The sequence below is a fragment of the Puma concolor genome, chromosome C1, assembly GCF_028749965.1.
Source record: "Puma concolor isolate L17-30 chromosome C1, mPumCon1.1.hap2, whole genome shotgun sequence".
NCBI classification, from domain to species: Eukaryota; Metazoa; Chordata; class Mammalia; order Carnivora; family Felidae; genus Puma; species Puma concolor.
The window spans coordinates 222998267-223013315 of NC_141674.1; the positions used below are offsets into that span (position 1 = coordinate 222998267).

Here is a 15049-nt window from a genome sequence, read left to right on the forward strand (position 1 = left end):
AATTTTCCACCTTTCTCCTAAAGCTACAAGTTTTCCTCCAAGCACTGCTGTACCTGCGCCCCTCAGTGTTTGGCAGGTCATATTTTCACTTCAAAATATTTTACAGTTTCCCTTGTGATTTACCATTAGATCCTTAATTATCTAGAAGGGTAAGGTTTAAATACCAAGCACTTGGAGGCTTTCTAATTGTTTTGTTGACATTGAGTTTTAATTTAATTCAAAGAGGACACGCTTGCATGGTTTCAATCCTCTGAAATTTGTTGAGGTTTTATGGCCCAGGATGTGGTCTATTTTGATTAACATTCCATGTGCACGTGTTAGAAACATGTATTCTACAGCTATTGGATGATGTGCTCTATGTATGTGAGTTAGGGCAGGTTGGTTAATCTTGTTTGAACTGTGTGGTGTTGGTTCAAGGATAGAGGAATTGACCAGTGGGACGTAAGAGCATCTAGAACAGGTCATCACATACACCATTACTTGATTTATGATGGGGGCTCTTGTCCAATTCAAGAGGAAAAGGATGGTCTTTTCAGGAAATGACGTTGGGTCAACTGGATATTCATATGAAAATACAAAAAAGAGCTCTGTCTGGTCCCTAGGACGCCCTTCACAAGAACTGATCTGTGATCCATCGATGTCACCGGTAAAACATTTATGCTATGAAAAGGAAACGTAGGAGACTATCCTAATGAAAAAACAACCTTATGAGAAAAGACAGGGGCGCCTGGATGGCTCCTTGGGTTAAGCGTCTCACCCTTTGGTGAGTTCCACTCCCGCATCAGGCTCTGCACTGAAAGCGAGGAGCCAGGAGCCTGCTTGGGATCCTCTCTCTCTCTCTCTCTCTCTCTCTCTCTCTCTGTCCCTCCCCTGCTCACGCTCTGTCTCTCTCAAGATAAACAAAGTTAAAAACATTTTTTAATAAAAAAAAAAGAGAGAAAGACAAATTGGACTTGGCTGAGAATCACTCCAGTTCCTTGTAAGCAACAGCAACCCCCCCCCGACCCCCCCCCCCCCCAGCGCCACAAGATTTTTGTAGGGTCTTCAATGTGCTACGCGGCCAAGCGTTTATCTACAGCGCAAGGCCACGTGTCAGACCAGGGGCACGTCCCCGGGGCACATGGAGAACATCTGGGAACCAGTAAGAAAACGCACTGGGTGCGAAGCCAGGGGCCCGCGCGGGGGCCGCAGCTCCAGGTCCTTCCTGCCCGGTGGCGCCGGTGGCGGCGAACTCGCTCGGTCCTCCTTAAGCCGGGAGGCGGCGGGGAGGCCGGGCCGCGGCTCCGCCCCGGGGGCTGCCTTTTCCTTAGAAGGCGAAGCCCCAAGCCTCGCCTCTCGCCGGCGGAGAGCCGCGCCGTGCGCCCCCGGGAGCGCGGACCTGCGGGGCGAGGGGCGGGCGCGCGTCCCCGCCGCTGCGGGGGGAAGGACCGAGGCCGGCGGGGCCCGCGGCCCGCAGACGCTGAGGCCAGAGCCCCCTCCCCGGCCCCGCGCCCGCGCCATGCAGCGGGGGAGGTGAGCGGGGCGACGGCCGGGGACGGGCGCGGGGGACGCCGCGCCTCCGAGGCGGGGCCCCAGGGGCGCATCGCCACCTCGCAGCGGTCCTTCTGGCGCGGGCACCCTGGGGAGCCTTGTGATGGAACCCGGAATCTCAAAGAGCGTGGCACCGTGATTTCAAAGATTTGTCCCTCCCCCCTTCACCAGAACGAACGGCCCCTCGCGGCCGGCCGCGCCCCTCCAACACCTCCCCGCTGCGCCCCCTCCCCGCGCGCCCCCTCCCCGCGCGCCGTCCCCGCCGCCGGCCAGGCCGGGGCGCTGAGCCGGGCTCCCCGCAGGTGCCGCGCCCCTGGCCCGCGTCCCCGCCATGGAGGTGCTGCGGCGCTCCTCGGTCTTCGCCGCCGAGATCATGGACGCCTTTGACCGCTCGCCCACCGACAAGGAGCTGGTGGCCCAGGCCAAGGCGCTCGGCCGGGAGTTCGTGCATGCGCGACTGCTGCGCGCCGGCCTCGCCTGGAACGCGCCCGAACGCGCCGCTCCCGCCCCCGGAGGCCGCCTGGCGGAGGTGTGCGCGGTGCTGCTGCGCCTGGGTGAGTGCGGGCCGGGGCGGGCGGGTGCCCGGGAGAAGCCCCCCGCTGCTGGCCCGAGGGGTGTCTCGGGGGCGACCCCCGTTGCTGGGCCGAGGGTGCCCGGGAGAAGCCCCCCAATCCTGGGCCGAGGGGTGCCCCGGGGGCGACCCCCGTTGCTACGCCAAGGGGTGTCCGGGAGAAGCCCCCCGCTGCTAGGCCGAAGTTTCCCTTGGGGGCGGACAGGGGGCGGGCCGGGAGGGGAGGAGGAGGAGGGCAGGAATAGCCTTGCTTCGCTAGGCGGGCCCACCCACACTCCCCTCTTTAGCCCCTGGGCTCTCCGGCCCACCCGCTGCAGAGCTCCCCGGCATGCCAGCTCCGCCCAGATCTGAGACATTCTGTTCACAAAGACTAGAAATCTCTGGGAAACAACAGTGTTTTGGTGGCTAAACTTCCAGAGTGACCCTTGTACTGAGCTGGGCACAGAAATCCTTTGTGGGACCACGTGTCCCGATGTTTGTTTTGGAAAGTAGGTCTTTGGGGTTGCTGCCTGAAATCCCCGCTGCTCTTTCCCCTTGATGTGGAGGCCTGGTAGGGCTCCCTGCAAAAGAGGCTCAGAGGCTCAGAGCCACCAAGGGGCCAGCCCGTGTGTATAGACACCTGGGGGCACTTATGGGGGGGGGGTGCGGTCACACGCAGCCCAGTAACTGTTTCCACCTTCTCCAGGGTCTGCACCCCAGAGGGGGACCAGCCCAGCTGATTCAGTGTACTTCCCCCAGGGACTGAGCTCGCTTACTGGTTGCTGGCGGTGGGCACATGGGCAGGGGATGGAGGCCTGATGGTGCGGCTCTGCGCGCAGAGTGTGGGTCCAGGCTCGCGGGGAAGTGCTGTGTGAGAGGACGCTGCCTCTTCGGCTGACACCGGTGTCTGCTTGTCCCTGTTTTGTGTGGACTCAGAGCAGAGCTGTGTAGACCTGGGGTGTGGGGAGACACACAGATTCCTTGGGGCGTCAGACAAGGCTGCCAGGAAGGGTGGTAGCCCTCCGGGGCCTCAGGGGAGGGGAGAGCCAGTGGGGTTTGGGGAACCAGGCAGGGGTCCAGAGGGCCTAGACTCCCATGAGGTCAGCCACCCACAGCCGTTTCTTCAGCTGGCCTGTGGGGATGACACTGGTGGAGCATTCTAGAGGGCCCTGGAGAAGGTGGTTCCTTGGCCTCCCTGGGGGAGCCAGAAGGAAGTCTTGCCTCCGTCCTGGCCTGCCCTGCAGCCCCCCAACCTCCAGCCTCTGTCTCCTTGTCTGTGAGCAGGAGCTGGGCACTGCCTCTGCCCTGGGCCCAGAGTGCCTATTGTCTGAACTTGTCTGAAGAACTTTGCTTCGGCCTCTCCCAGTCTGACCAGGCTGGTTCCTCTGCCCTCAGTCCTGTGTGTCCCATCCTGAGAGCCCCGGTATTTCCAGCCTGGGCTTGGGTGCCCAGCACCAGCCATCTCAGGAGCAGGGCCTTCGAGGCCCTTCCCCGGCACCAGGCTATGTCCGGTGGCTGGGACTCAGCCCTGCCGGGTGAAATCCGGAGGGAGGAGATGGCCTGGCCCCCCAGGGTGCTCTCCTTCATGTCTGTTTGCTGCGTTCTGCTCTTGGTGCCGCTCCGCACTAGCCCCTTCACGGCCGGCGCTGCCTCCCTGCCCCCTGCCTCCCTGCCCCCCGGCACGCCCCTCAGCCCCTCCTCGGCACAGACGCCTAGCTCCCGGGGCAACGGCACACAGGAAGAAGAATGGGTCGCGTCCCCGTGGTCAGTGTTTGGGGCCGGTCCCCAGCGGCCCTGAGGTCTGTGTGGGAACGGCCAGGCCGGCCCTGGGGATTTCCATGCCACCTCCTCCAGCTGCCCGCCAGCCTCGCCGGTTTGTGCTTTGCATCTAGATCTTAGTTCATTAGATGGAGTGCAGCTGGCCTCGGGAATGACGCAGACTCCCCTGTCGCTCCGTGTTGGCCAGTCCCCGGCATCTCCCCGTTGGCCTTGGCTGCAGAAGTGCCTGGGCTGGGGGACACCGGTCGGAGGGCCGTGCGGGATTCCCAGCACGTCACTGCCAGGGGCGCTGCAGCGAGCGCAGGCCACGGGCAGGGCTGCTGAGAGGGCATTTTCTCTGCCCAACGTGGCCGCCGGTCCAGACACACCCGCTTGGCACCAGGAGCCCAGGTTTGAGCCTGGGCGGTGTCGGCGGCTTGGGGCAATGGCTCAGCTTCTCGGTTCACAGAGCAGGGCCTGAGCGAGGATGCCCCTCGGAGGCAGCAGCCAGGGGCCCACCTGCGTGGGGTCGTTGGCACAGCCCCTGCCCGGGTCGGGCTCTGGCTGCCTGCCCAGTCCGCCTGCCGCCCGGGCAGCTCACTGTGAGCCATGAGTCACCCATCAGGCACGGCCCTTGTTCCTCCTTGGGATTCCCACCACACCGGCCCAGCAGGCTTGGCCCTGGGTGGGAGTGGGGGGTGGCTGGCTTGTCGGAGGGGCGGGACGCGGAGGTAGGTCTGGGGGTTCCCAGTGTACTTCCTTGGTCTCCTGTTCCCAGGGGCCATGGTGGGGCCAAGTCAGGGTGGGAATTTGACGGGCTGAATCCGGTCGGGGATCAGGCATGTTCGGTGCCAGCTGCGGGCCGTGAGGAGTGGGCTGGTCCCAGGCCCGTGTGATGGTGGGACTAGGGTCGTGCAGGCACGGACCACCTCTGACCCCGCTGTGTGACTGCACAGGAGATGAGCTGGAGCTGATCCGGCCCAGTATCTACCGCAACGTGGCTCGTCAGCTGAACATCTCCCTGCAGTCTGAGACAGTGGTGACCGATGCCTTCCTGGCCGTGGCAGCACAAATCTTCTCCGCAGGTAGGCCTGGGTACCCCCTCCCCCAGGGCGCCCACAGGGCTGGGGTGGGCCGGGGGGCAGGGCCTTCAGCTCTGGGGCCTGCAGGAAGCGGCCCCCACAGCCCTGGAGCCACCTGGTGGTCACGTGTACTTTCTTGCTGCACAAAAGAGCCCAGAACCTTGACTCGAACGGTGACGTGCAGTGCCTCCCCCGGTTGTGAGGACGGTGGGCCTGCTGGGCAGCTGGTGCCAGGCCTCTACGAGGCTCTGACTGGGCATCGGCTGGGGTGGCAGCGACCTGAAGTCTTGTCTGGGCCGCGTGTCCCAGATTGCCAGTCGGTGCTGGCCGTTGACTTAGAGGGGGGGCAGCGTGTCCTGCGTGTGGCCTGTGGGCTTCTCACGGCGTGGTACCGGGTCCCCAAGGGGAGTGTCCCCAGCGTCCCGGGTGGGACTGTCAGGCTCTCGGGATGCAGCCTCTGCAGGTACGGTGTCACTCTGCCGGATTGTGTTGGTCAGAGGCGCCTTGCAGGGCGGCCCCATGTGGAGGGAAGATCCATGAGGACAGGAGCCCTGGAGCAGAGGCTCCCTGGGCAGTCTCTGGGGAAGAGCACCACACCTGTCTCAGCTGGCTGACCCGCACTCCCCTGGGCGTCTCCTGGTGCCCCAACTGTGCGCAGGTGACGTGTGCTCCTGCCACCTCCTCTCTGTGCCCTCACTTCTGAGTTCAGCTCCTGCTGCTACCCCCCGACTCACTGGAGGCGATGGGGCTCGTCCCCCTAAACCTTCTCCTGTCCCCATGTCCTCTCCTTGGAACCCTGCTGGGCTCCCTGCCGTCCACGGACCTCATATCCCCACCTGTGACACCACGTCCTGTCCTGGCACCCACACTCTGTGAGTCCATCCCTGTATCCTTGTATAACAGGTGCCAGGCTGTGCGTCTAGGTAACCAGAGCCCCAGCCCCAACCAGCACCTCCTGCCTCAGCACATCCCGTGGGTGTTTCCCCGGCACCGGGGCCAGGGGACCCCTGATGACGGGACAGCCGGCCCTGGCCCTCGCCGGGGGAAAGCTTGGGGGCCTCGGAGCCAGAGTGTTCCAGAGGCTGCATCCCAGCTGGAGTGGGGAGTGAGGTGAGCGGTCATGTGGCTAGTGGAGAGGGCCACCCTCCCTCTGGGGCTTTCTGGAAGGCATTCCATTGCAGGAGGAAGGGCCCCAGGCAGCAGGGAGGCCTCGCACCCTCCTCTGGGAGGCGGTCCTGGCTCTGTTGCTGACCAGCTATGTGACCTTGGCCTGGGTTTCCTCATCCATGGGATGGTTGGGACAGCAGCAGAGCAGGGCTTTAGGGTGGAGGCTGCAGGGGGAGGCATGGTCCCCACCACCCGCAGATGCAGCCCACACCCCGCAGGGAAAAGAGACAGATAAAGCAGAGGGCTGCTTCATCCCATCAGAGATGAACCCCTAGCCCAGCTGACCCCACCCTCTGGGGTGACCACACGTCGACTTCCGGTATCCTCCCCCAAGGAGGCTCTACCAGCTCCTGGTGGGCATAGGCTTCCCTCAGTTGTGGCCAGTGCGGTGGGGATGCAGGACAGCCAGGGATGGCCAGGGACATGGGACGGCCAGGGACATGGGACAGCCAGGGACACAGGACAGCTAGGAACGCAGGACAGCCAGGGACGCGGGACGGCCAGGGACACAGGACAGCCAGGGACGCGGGATGGCCAGGGACATGGGACCGCCAGGGACGCCGGACGTCTAGGAACGCGGGACAGCCAGGGACGGCCAGGGACATGGGACAGCCAGGGACGTGGGACGGCTAGGGACGCGGGACGGCTAGGAACGTGGGACAGCCAGGGACAGCTAGGAACGCGGGACAGCCAGGGACGTGGGACGGCCAGGGACACAGGATGGCCAGGGACGCAGGATGGCCAGGGACATGGGACAGCCAGGGACACGGGACGGCTAGGAACGCGGGACAGCCAGGGACGGCTAGGAACGTGGGACAGCCAGGGACACGGGACGGCCAGGGACACAGGACAGCCAGGGACTTTGACGGCCAGGGACATGGAACAGCCAACCGTAGAATCTAGCTTCCTCCAGGGCCACCACCAGGTCAGCACTGACCTCCCAGGTAGGAGTCAGTAAGGCTAGGACGTCATGAGGCAGGTGCCTGGGTGGGCTGGTGGGAGGGCCAATTTCCTTCAGAATGTTCTAACTGTCCCGACCTGGGGCAGGGCGGAGCTGGGGGGGGGGGGGGGAGGGCGGTGCTGGGCTGTGGCAACCTGCAGGGGTGGGCTGGGAGTGCACGTTGTGGAGAAGGAAGCAGGTGGGGCCCAGGAAGGAGGTGGGGCCCAGGGGACATCCTGGGCTGAGGATCCCCCTCCCCCTCCCTGGGCTCCTGTGTCCTGGGCCTGATGGCTGGCGCGTGGGTGGCCTCCTGTGTCTGACTCCAGGCTGGCGGGCGGCTGGTTTATGAGCCGAGGTCTGGCTTTAAAAGGAAGGCTTATCTCTGAGAATGCAGCTCTGCTCTGCTGCTGGCTGTGGGTCTGAGCGGGAAGGCTGGGCTAGGCTCCTGGGTGGTGGCTGCTATGTGGGCAGGGGACAGGGGACAGAGGGACCACTCCACCTGCCCAGCCTTGCTCAGGGAGGTGTTCGGAATGACTGGGACCACGAGGACAGGGGAGGGGCAGGGAAGAATGGGCACAGAAGCCGGAGGCTCGATCCGCTTGCAGAGGTCAGTTAGTCTTGTGGTTTTCACCGGAGACTGGGGCGGAATATACCCCCTCGTGTTCAAGCACGTTCGGCCCTGGCCCCCGCCGGCCCCGTCCCCTTCCCCTTCTGGGGGCAGCCTCCACACCTGACCTGCCCCTGTGGGCTCTTCGGCAGCTGCCCCTCATCGGCTGTGGCTCCGTGACCTGCAAGTGGTTTCTTAGCTTCTCTGAACCTCAGAGCCACCTGAAAAGAGCAGGGCTGCACGGAGGTGGGGTTGCAGGGCTGGCCTTCTGCTGCTGCCTGGCTCTCCGGCCACCCCCTCACCAGCTGTGGGTGCGCCTCCCACCACCCTGCTTGCCGCCCAAGGCTTCCCCTTGGTCCCTTGTCCATCCTACGTCTCAGGTCCTTAGACCCTTTCGCCACTGGGTCGGCCCCAGCCGTGAGGTCCAGCCTTGAGGTGCTCGCCAGCACTGTCCGTCTTCCCGCGGCCCCTCCTTGCTCACACGGACCCTCCCGCTGCACCTCGCACCCCCTCCTCCCCTTGGCAGGCCCCCCTGGGGTGCAGGCCCAGTCAGGGCTGTGGCCCCGGATGGGGCAGCTTGAGGACTACAGGGCAGGACCTGTGGAGGCATCCCCTGGGTGGCCGTGTCTCTGTCCCTGCCCTTTGTCTGCTCAGCTCCCTTCAGGGGAAAAGCTGGTTTTTCTCTCCCTGGTTAGAAGTTGGCAGGGTTTTCAGTTTTTTCTTCTTAGGACGAGAGCAAAATATTTTACCACAAAGAGATCAGAAAATAGAAAAGATAACCAACTCTTAGAAAACAGTACTAAAAGACCACCCAACCTAAAAGAAGCGAAGAATCTGAGTAGACGCTTTTCCAAGGAAGATGTACAGATGGCCCATGAAAAGTGCTCTCATCAGCCAACCAGGGAAGAGCCACCACCGCGAGGCCCCAGCGCCCGCCCACCAGGATGGCTGGGATCAGAGGCAGGTGCACACGCCACGGTGGGGACGTGAACAGTCGAAGCCTCATTAGCTGCTGGTGGGGCCCCAGTGTGGCTCGGCTGCCGTGGAAGACGGTCGGCCTCTCTAGCGGTTTAACTCGAGTGGCGTTACCGCGGGGCACACCGGTCCTGCTCCTGGGCGTCCACCCGTGAAAAATGGAAGCACACGTCTACGCAGACGTTCAGAGCAGTGCTGTTCACGGGCAACCCAGACGTTCGTCATCTGATGGATGGATGAGCAGAACGTGGTCTCTTTGCGCAGGGGAACGTCATTCGGCCACAGAAAGGGAGACATGCTGACAGGTACCACGTGGATGAACCTTGGGGACGTTGTGCCCGGTGCAAGCAGCCAGACGCAGAACGGAGTGTCGTGTGTGAGCCCTTCCACAGGGAACACCTACAGGAGGGAGATCCGCCAAGGCAGAAGACGGGTCTGCGTGCAGGGGTGGGGAAGGGGCCTGACTGCCCGTGGTGAGGGCGTCCTTTGGGGGCATGAAAATGTGTTAGGGCGAGACAGAGGCGGTGAGTGCATTAAGTGCCACTGTAATTTAGGGTAACTTATTACCATCCCTGGCTTTTCTCTCCAGACCTGAAAATACAGCCATCACGTGGAGCTCGCCACAGTGAGCACCTGTCTCCACGTGGGGCACCACAGAACGTGGTGTTCACCTCCTGCATCCCGTGGCAGTCACCCCGACCCTCGCGTGTCAGTCCCTTCACCTGCGTCCTGGCAGGGGGCGGTGCCTGGCAGGTGCCAAGGGCACCACGTGAGCGGGACGGGCATGGGGGGAGTGCTGTCACCACGAGCTGGCGCCCTCACGGCCTGGCCTGTGGAGCTGGGGAGCACTGCCGGCAGCAGGGAAGAGGCGGGAAGAGCACACGTGAGGCCGGGGTGGTGGGAATGGGGCCTAGAAGGGGGTGGGGGCTCACATGAGATTTCAGACTTGGATTTATTTTTAAGTCATCTCTACACCCAGCGCGGGGCTGGAACTCACACCCCTGAGCTCAAGAGTCACACGCTCCACAGGCTGGGAGCTGGCCACGGGGCCCCGTAACTTGGATTTCTTTTGAAAGAGACGCAAAGTAACAGTAATGGGAGGTTTTTACGCAGGGGAATGATGTGGTCCCATTTATGGGGTTTAAAATTTTTCTCTTTATTGAGATGAAACTTACAGAACAATGAACCGTTGTAAAGCGTACAATCGAGTGGCCGTTAGTGCATTCACAGTGCGTGCAACTAACACCTCTGTTTTCATCGCCCAGGACACTTGGAGCCCCTTGAGCACCCCCTCCCCGCCCCTCCCCCGGCCCCGAGCAACTGCCGACCTGCGTCTGTCTCCATGGATTTACCTGTTCTGGACGTTGTGCGTAACAGATTCATACAGCGTATGCGGCCTCTTGAGTCTGTGGCTTCCCCTGAGCGCCGTGTTTCCGAGGCTCCCCGACGCCCCATCCCTTTTTGTGGCTGTCGTGTTCCCTGGCACGGACGGACCACAGTTTGCTCTTCCGCTCACAGTTGATGGCTCTTTTGTCGCTTCCATCTTTTGGCGATTGTGAGCAGGGCTGCCGCGAACACGGGCGAGCAAGGGTGGGTGGGAGCCGGTCTATGCACCGGCTGCTCCGCGAAGGTGCGTTGACCCGGCAGCACCACCATCCGCGGATGCCGCGTCCTCAGGCTAATTCCTGCCGTGATGGTGGCTGTCTTTCCCGTCAGGGTGACAAGGTGCAGACTCACCTGGATCCTCACTCACACTGGCATTTAGAGTTTTATTTATTTTTTTTTTTTTTAATTTTTTTTTTCAACGTTTATTTATTTTTGGGACAGAGAGAGACAGAGCATGAACGGGGGAGGGGCAGAGAGAGGGAGACACAGAATCGGAAACAGGCTCCAGGCTCTGAGGCATCCGCCCAGAGCCTGACGCGGGGCTCGAACTCACGGACCGCGAGATCGTGACCTGGCTGAAGTCGGCCGCTTAACCGACTGCGCCACCCAGGCGCCCCTGGCATTTAGAGTTTTAATCTGACAGGGGTGCTGGGGTGGCTCAGTCGGTAGAATGTGCAGCTCTTGATCTTGGAGTCATCAGTTCAAGCTCTGTGTTGGGGCTAGAGTTTACTTTAAAAATGAATACATAAAGGGGCGCCTGGGGGGCTCAGTCGGTTAAGCGTCCGACTCTTGATTTCGGCTCAGGTCACGGTCTCACGGTTCATGAGCTCGACCCCCGCATCAGGCTCTGTGCTGACGGTGCGGAGCCTGCTTGGGATTCTCTCTCTCTCTTCCTCTCTTTCTTCCCCTCCCCCACTCACGCTTTCTTTCTCTTTCCAAAATAAACAAGTAAACTTAAAAAGACAAAAGAGGACAGTTGATAATGTACTCACATGTACTCGCGAGACCAGAGTAATTGTAGTTTTTTGCTGTTTGTGAAGAATCTTTACTTGTAGAGGGGCCCCTCGTGTTGGGAGGCTGGAGGGCTGTGACTCTCGTAGCCTGGCAGGGAGGCGGGCATGGTATCTGGGCCTTGGTTTCTGGGACCCCGGGGCCCTCCCGTTTGCTTACTGACTGGTCCAATCCATGCCATGGGTCAGAAGTTTGCTGGGTGCACAAGTCTGAAGCTGTCAGAGTTTCCAGCCTGGGGTATCTACCTGGTCCTTGGCTTTAGGGGCTATATCCTGTGACTCTGCACAGAGCACGCCCTCTCCTCAGCTTCCAGAGTCACTGTTCAGACCTGTTCAGTGTTATAATAAATCTGGACAGGGGACACACTAGATCCCAAGGGATGATGCTGTCTGGCCATTGTTTTATTTTTCCCCTGGGTCATATGATGCTTCCTCGGTTATATCCAGGTAACCATAATCCTCCCCTGCTACAATCTGTTTTAAAGATTCTTCGACATATTCTATGTTTTCTCATGGTATCTTTTATAATTGATATTTTAATGAGCATGAGGAAATTTTGGTACAAAGAGGAATGACTAATACTTATAATTACAATGACAACGGTAATACAGCCACAGAAAATAAAGTGCCCCCCACATGTTACAGCAGTGCTCTTCTAAGTGCTTTGTGTTCGTTAGTCGGAGAATTAAGGACGGTGGGTTCGGGGAGGAGGAAGATTAAGAGAGGTAAGAAAGAGGGGAGGCTGGGTGGCTCAGCTGGTTAAGCATTCGATTCCTGACACCCGCTCAGGTTGTGATCTCCCGGTCATGAGATCAAGACGCATGTCGGGCTCTGCACTGACAGCGTGGAGCCTGCTTGAGATTCTCAATCTCTCTCTCTCTCTCTCTCTGCCCCTCCCCCCCAAAATAAATAAAAACAATAAAGTTTTAATCTGACAGATTGCAATCTATATCTTGTTTTCATTGGCCTTTCTGTGGTTATTTGTGAGGTGGGCATTTTTCAGATGTTTCATGTATTTGTATCTTTTCTTCCGTGAAGCAGCTGTTTATTCTGCGTTCATACTTTTGAACGGTTTCTCTTTGTTCTGGCTGAGTTGTAAACTCTCTTTATACGTTAAGGAAGCCCACACCCTAGAATTTCGGGCATTCTTTCTCAGACTCCGTTCATCGGCCTTTTCCTCCCGGGCGGCCCCATCTTGGTGCCACTGCTCAGGAGCTCTGTGGTCTGGGGAGGGTCACCCCCCTCGTGGGCCTCAGCTGCTTCGTGTAGGGAACATCCCGGTGCCTTCACACCGCCGTTCGGGAGACCGGACGCGCCCGGGGCAGGTGTGGCTTGACGCCTCTTACTGGACACAGTGTGCAGCTCCAGGTCACTTGGCCACCCTCGCCCCTGGCCTCCGTTTCCTCCTCACTGAACTGCCTTGCTGTCTTATCGCCTCCTCCGGCAGACGGTGGGCCGTGCGAGGTTGTCCTGGGCGCTGGCACAGGTGTGCGGGCGGATAACGGGGGCTTCGAGAATCTCCACCTAAGAACTACCCGTGAGGGTGGCAGGACTGACCTGTGATGGAGGGTGGCTGGGGCTCGTGCCTGGCGGTCAGCTGGCAGGGCACCTGTCCAGGTGGGGTGGAGGCTGGCGCCCTGGGTGCCCACCCCAGTCATCAGTGGGAGGATGGCAGGGGGCGTGGCTCAGAGAGGCCCTTCCTGCGACCCCGAGGGCTGGACTGGAGCCAGGGTTTGGGTGGCCTTCTGCTGACCGGCGTCTGTCTCTCTCCCTGCAGGCATCACGTGGGGCAAGGTGGTGTCCCTGTACTCAGTGGCTGCGGGGCTGGCCGTAGACTGTGTGCGGCAGGCCCAGCCCGCCATGGTCCACGCTATCGTCGACTGCCTCGGGGAGTTTGTGCGCAAGACCCTGGCGCCCTGGCTGCGGAGGCGCGGCGGATGGGTGAGGGGCACCTGAGGTCCCGGGAAGGGGTTGCTGGGTGGGGCAGGGGTGAGGCCCAGCTCCCTCCAAGGCTGGAGCCTCCCCCCACCTCTAGGGCTAAAGTCCTGCTGTCCGGGAGTCCCCCGCAGGGCAGAAGCTGGTCTGCAGCCGTGACCCCTCTGTCCAGGAGAGGTGGGGCACATCGGCCCAGCCCGCAGGGATGCGTGCAGGCGTCCTACCCATCAGTCCCCGCGCCCCAGCCGCCCGCCCAGCCCTGGCCAGGCTCCCACAGGAGATCTCAGTCTTCTCCTCTGTAAAAGGGATGGCGGGCAAGGGTGTGCGAGGCCGGCTGTGGATGACAGAGCTCAGCCCTCCGCCGAGGTCGGAGCCGAAGGCCGAGGTCGGGCGGTTCTGGGGCCGGAGGCTCATCTGAAGTTGGCGCTGCGGGAGGCAGGCGGAGGGACACCGCCTCCAGGGTGACTTGTGGCTGTGGGTGTCCCTCAGCAGGGACCCCGGGGCCTCTGTCCCTCCTGCTTCCTCTCCGTGGAGCCAGCAAGGCCGTGACCACCACGGTCCAAGTCTGGACTGTAGAGAAAATACTTCATTTCTTAGCAGGAATAGGAAGAAATAGTGGCCGTTCCCTGGGGTTCTGGAAAGCTGTGTCCACTCCTGTTCGAAGGGAGAGTCTGAAGTTGGGCTTGGCGTTTCCTGGCGCCCCAGGCTCCACAGGGCCAAGGCAGAAGGAGGCCGGGGGTTGCAGGGACGTGGCTGCAGGTAGTGGCCACGGGGCTGGCGGTGGAGTCCTCACGTGGGCACCGCAGGCTTCTCCCGTCGGCTGGCCGCTCCCTGCCTCCACCTACCTCCTCCCTTCGCTTCTCGTGGCCGGGTCGGCCCCACGCGGGTCTTCTGTCCGGAGTGGACCACGGGCCTTCCCTAACGGCCTCGCGCACCCCCTCGTGGGTGTCGGCGGACATCCGTGTGAGGTGCCCTGCCCTCTAACTGTGCCCTCTTCCCTCCCAGACCGATGTCCTCAAGTGTGTGGTCAGCACCGAGCCCGGCTTCCGCTCACACTGGCTGGTGGCCGCACTCTGCAGCTTCGGCCGCTTCCTGAAGGCCGCCTTCTTCGTGCTGTTGCCAGAGAGATGAGCCGCTGGCTCGGGCAGAGGCCGAAGCCAGGCTCTCCGACCCAGGAGACCCCCGGCCCTCGAAAGCGCCAACGTCCTCCCCAACCAGGCTGGGAACGCTCCGATCTTCAGAGCCCCGCCTCGGTGCCGGAGGCCCTGCCCTGAGCCCCTGGTCCACAGACCCTGGCCCTCTAGAAGGGGAAGCAGCGGGGGCCTCCCTGGCCTGGAGCTGGGTTTCAGTGCCTTCCCCTGGAACCCCTCCCTGTCCTCTTCCATCTGGAGCCATGAAGCCAGGGTCACCATCCAGGTCCCAAAGGAAGGGGGCTGGGAACGCCAGGCTGTCACTTGATGCCCGGGTCCCGTCCGTGAAGGGTGACCACGTCAGGACGTGAGCTGGGCCGTGGGCCCTGCACATGCAGTCGGAAGGAGACCCTGGCCTGGCCAAGGCTGGAGGAGCCGTGGGGTCTTACTGACCTTGTAAACAGGGCATAGAGCTCATGTGCTGGTTGCTTAATCCATTTCTGGAGGGAGCGCGTGTCCCCCTCCCATGGCAGGGAGGCTGTGTTGTGGGGACCAGGGGTGTGGGCTCCAAGCCGGCACGCCTGGCCTGAGAGCACAGGAGCCTGTGAACAAGAAGGCTGGTGTGTGTGCGTTCAGTCCCAATAAAGTTTCATGGCAACGGAGGTGACCCATCTGCTTTCTTGGTGCCTCTGCCCTGCCCTGCCGCCCAGGGACGGGACAGGAGGCAGGTGAGAAAACACGAATGCGGAAGCATCCCAGCACGCTCCCTGATTAGGGCGGCCTCTGCTGCCACGCACCGTGACAGGGAGCTCCACACGGACACATTCGTGCATGCACGGCGTCACGGGCACACACGCACACACACACCGGGAACAAATGCTCAGCGGTCCCGCCCTGCACGACTCCTGAGTCCAGCCCGGCCGTTTTCCTCCCCTTGCTTTGCCGGCCACGGCCTCCGTGCCCCTTTCCGGGCTCCCCC

The 15049-nt window shown here is 61.6% G+C and overlaps 1 protein-coding gene across 2 annotated transcripts; it reads left to right on the top strand.

Annotated features, from left to right (window-relative positions):
• Window positions 1-1308: 1308 nt before the first annotated feature.
• BOK (BCL2 family apoptosis regulator BOK) lies at window positions 1309-14732 on the top strand. Of its 2 annotated transcripts, XM_086720191.1 has the most exons (5): window positions 1321-1512; window positions 1833-2084; window positions 4795-4923; window positions 12783-12946; window positions 13946-14732. In XM_086720191.1, the coding sequence occupies exons 2-5, from the start codon at window positions 1862-1864 to the stop codon at window positions 14069-14071; spliced, it is 642 nt and encodes a 213-aa protein (XP_086576317.1). In that variant the 5' UTR covers window positions 1321-1512; window positions 1833-1861; the 3' UTR covers window positions 14072-14732. The 2 variants fall into 2 exon arrangements, with proteins under 2 accessions (XP_086576318.1, XP_086576317.1); XM_086720192.1 differs by lacking the exons at window positions 12783-12946; window positions 13946-14732 and adding an exon at window positions 9875-10375 and having other exon boundaries at window positions 1309-1512.
• The last annotated feature ends 317 nt before the right edge of the window (window positions 14733-15049 follow it).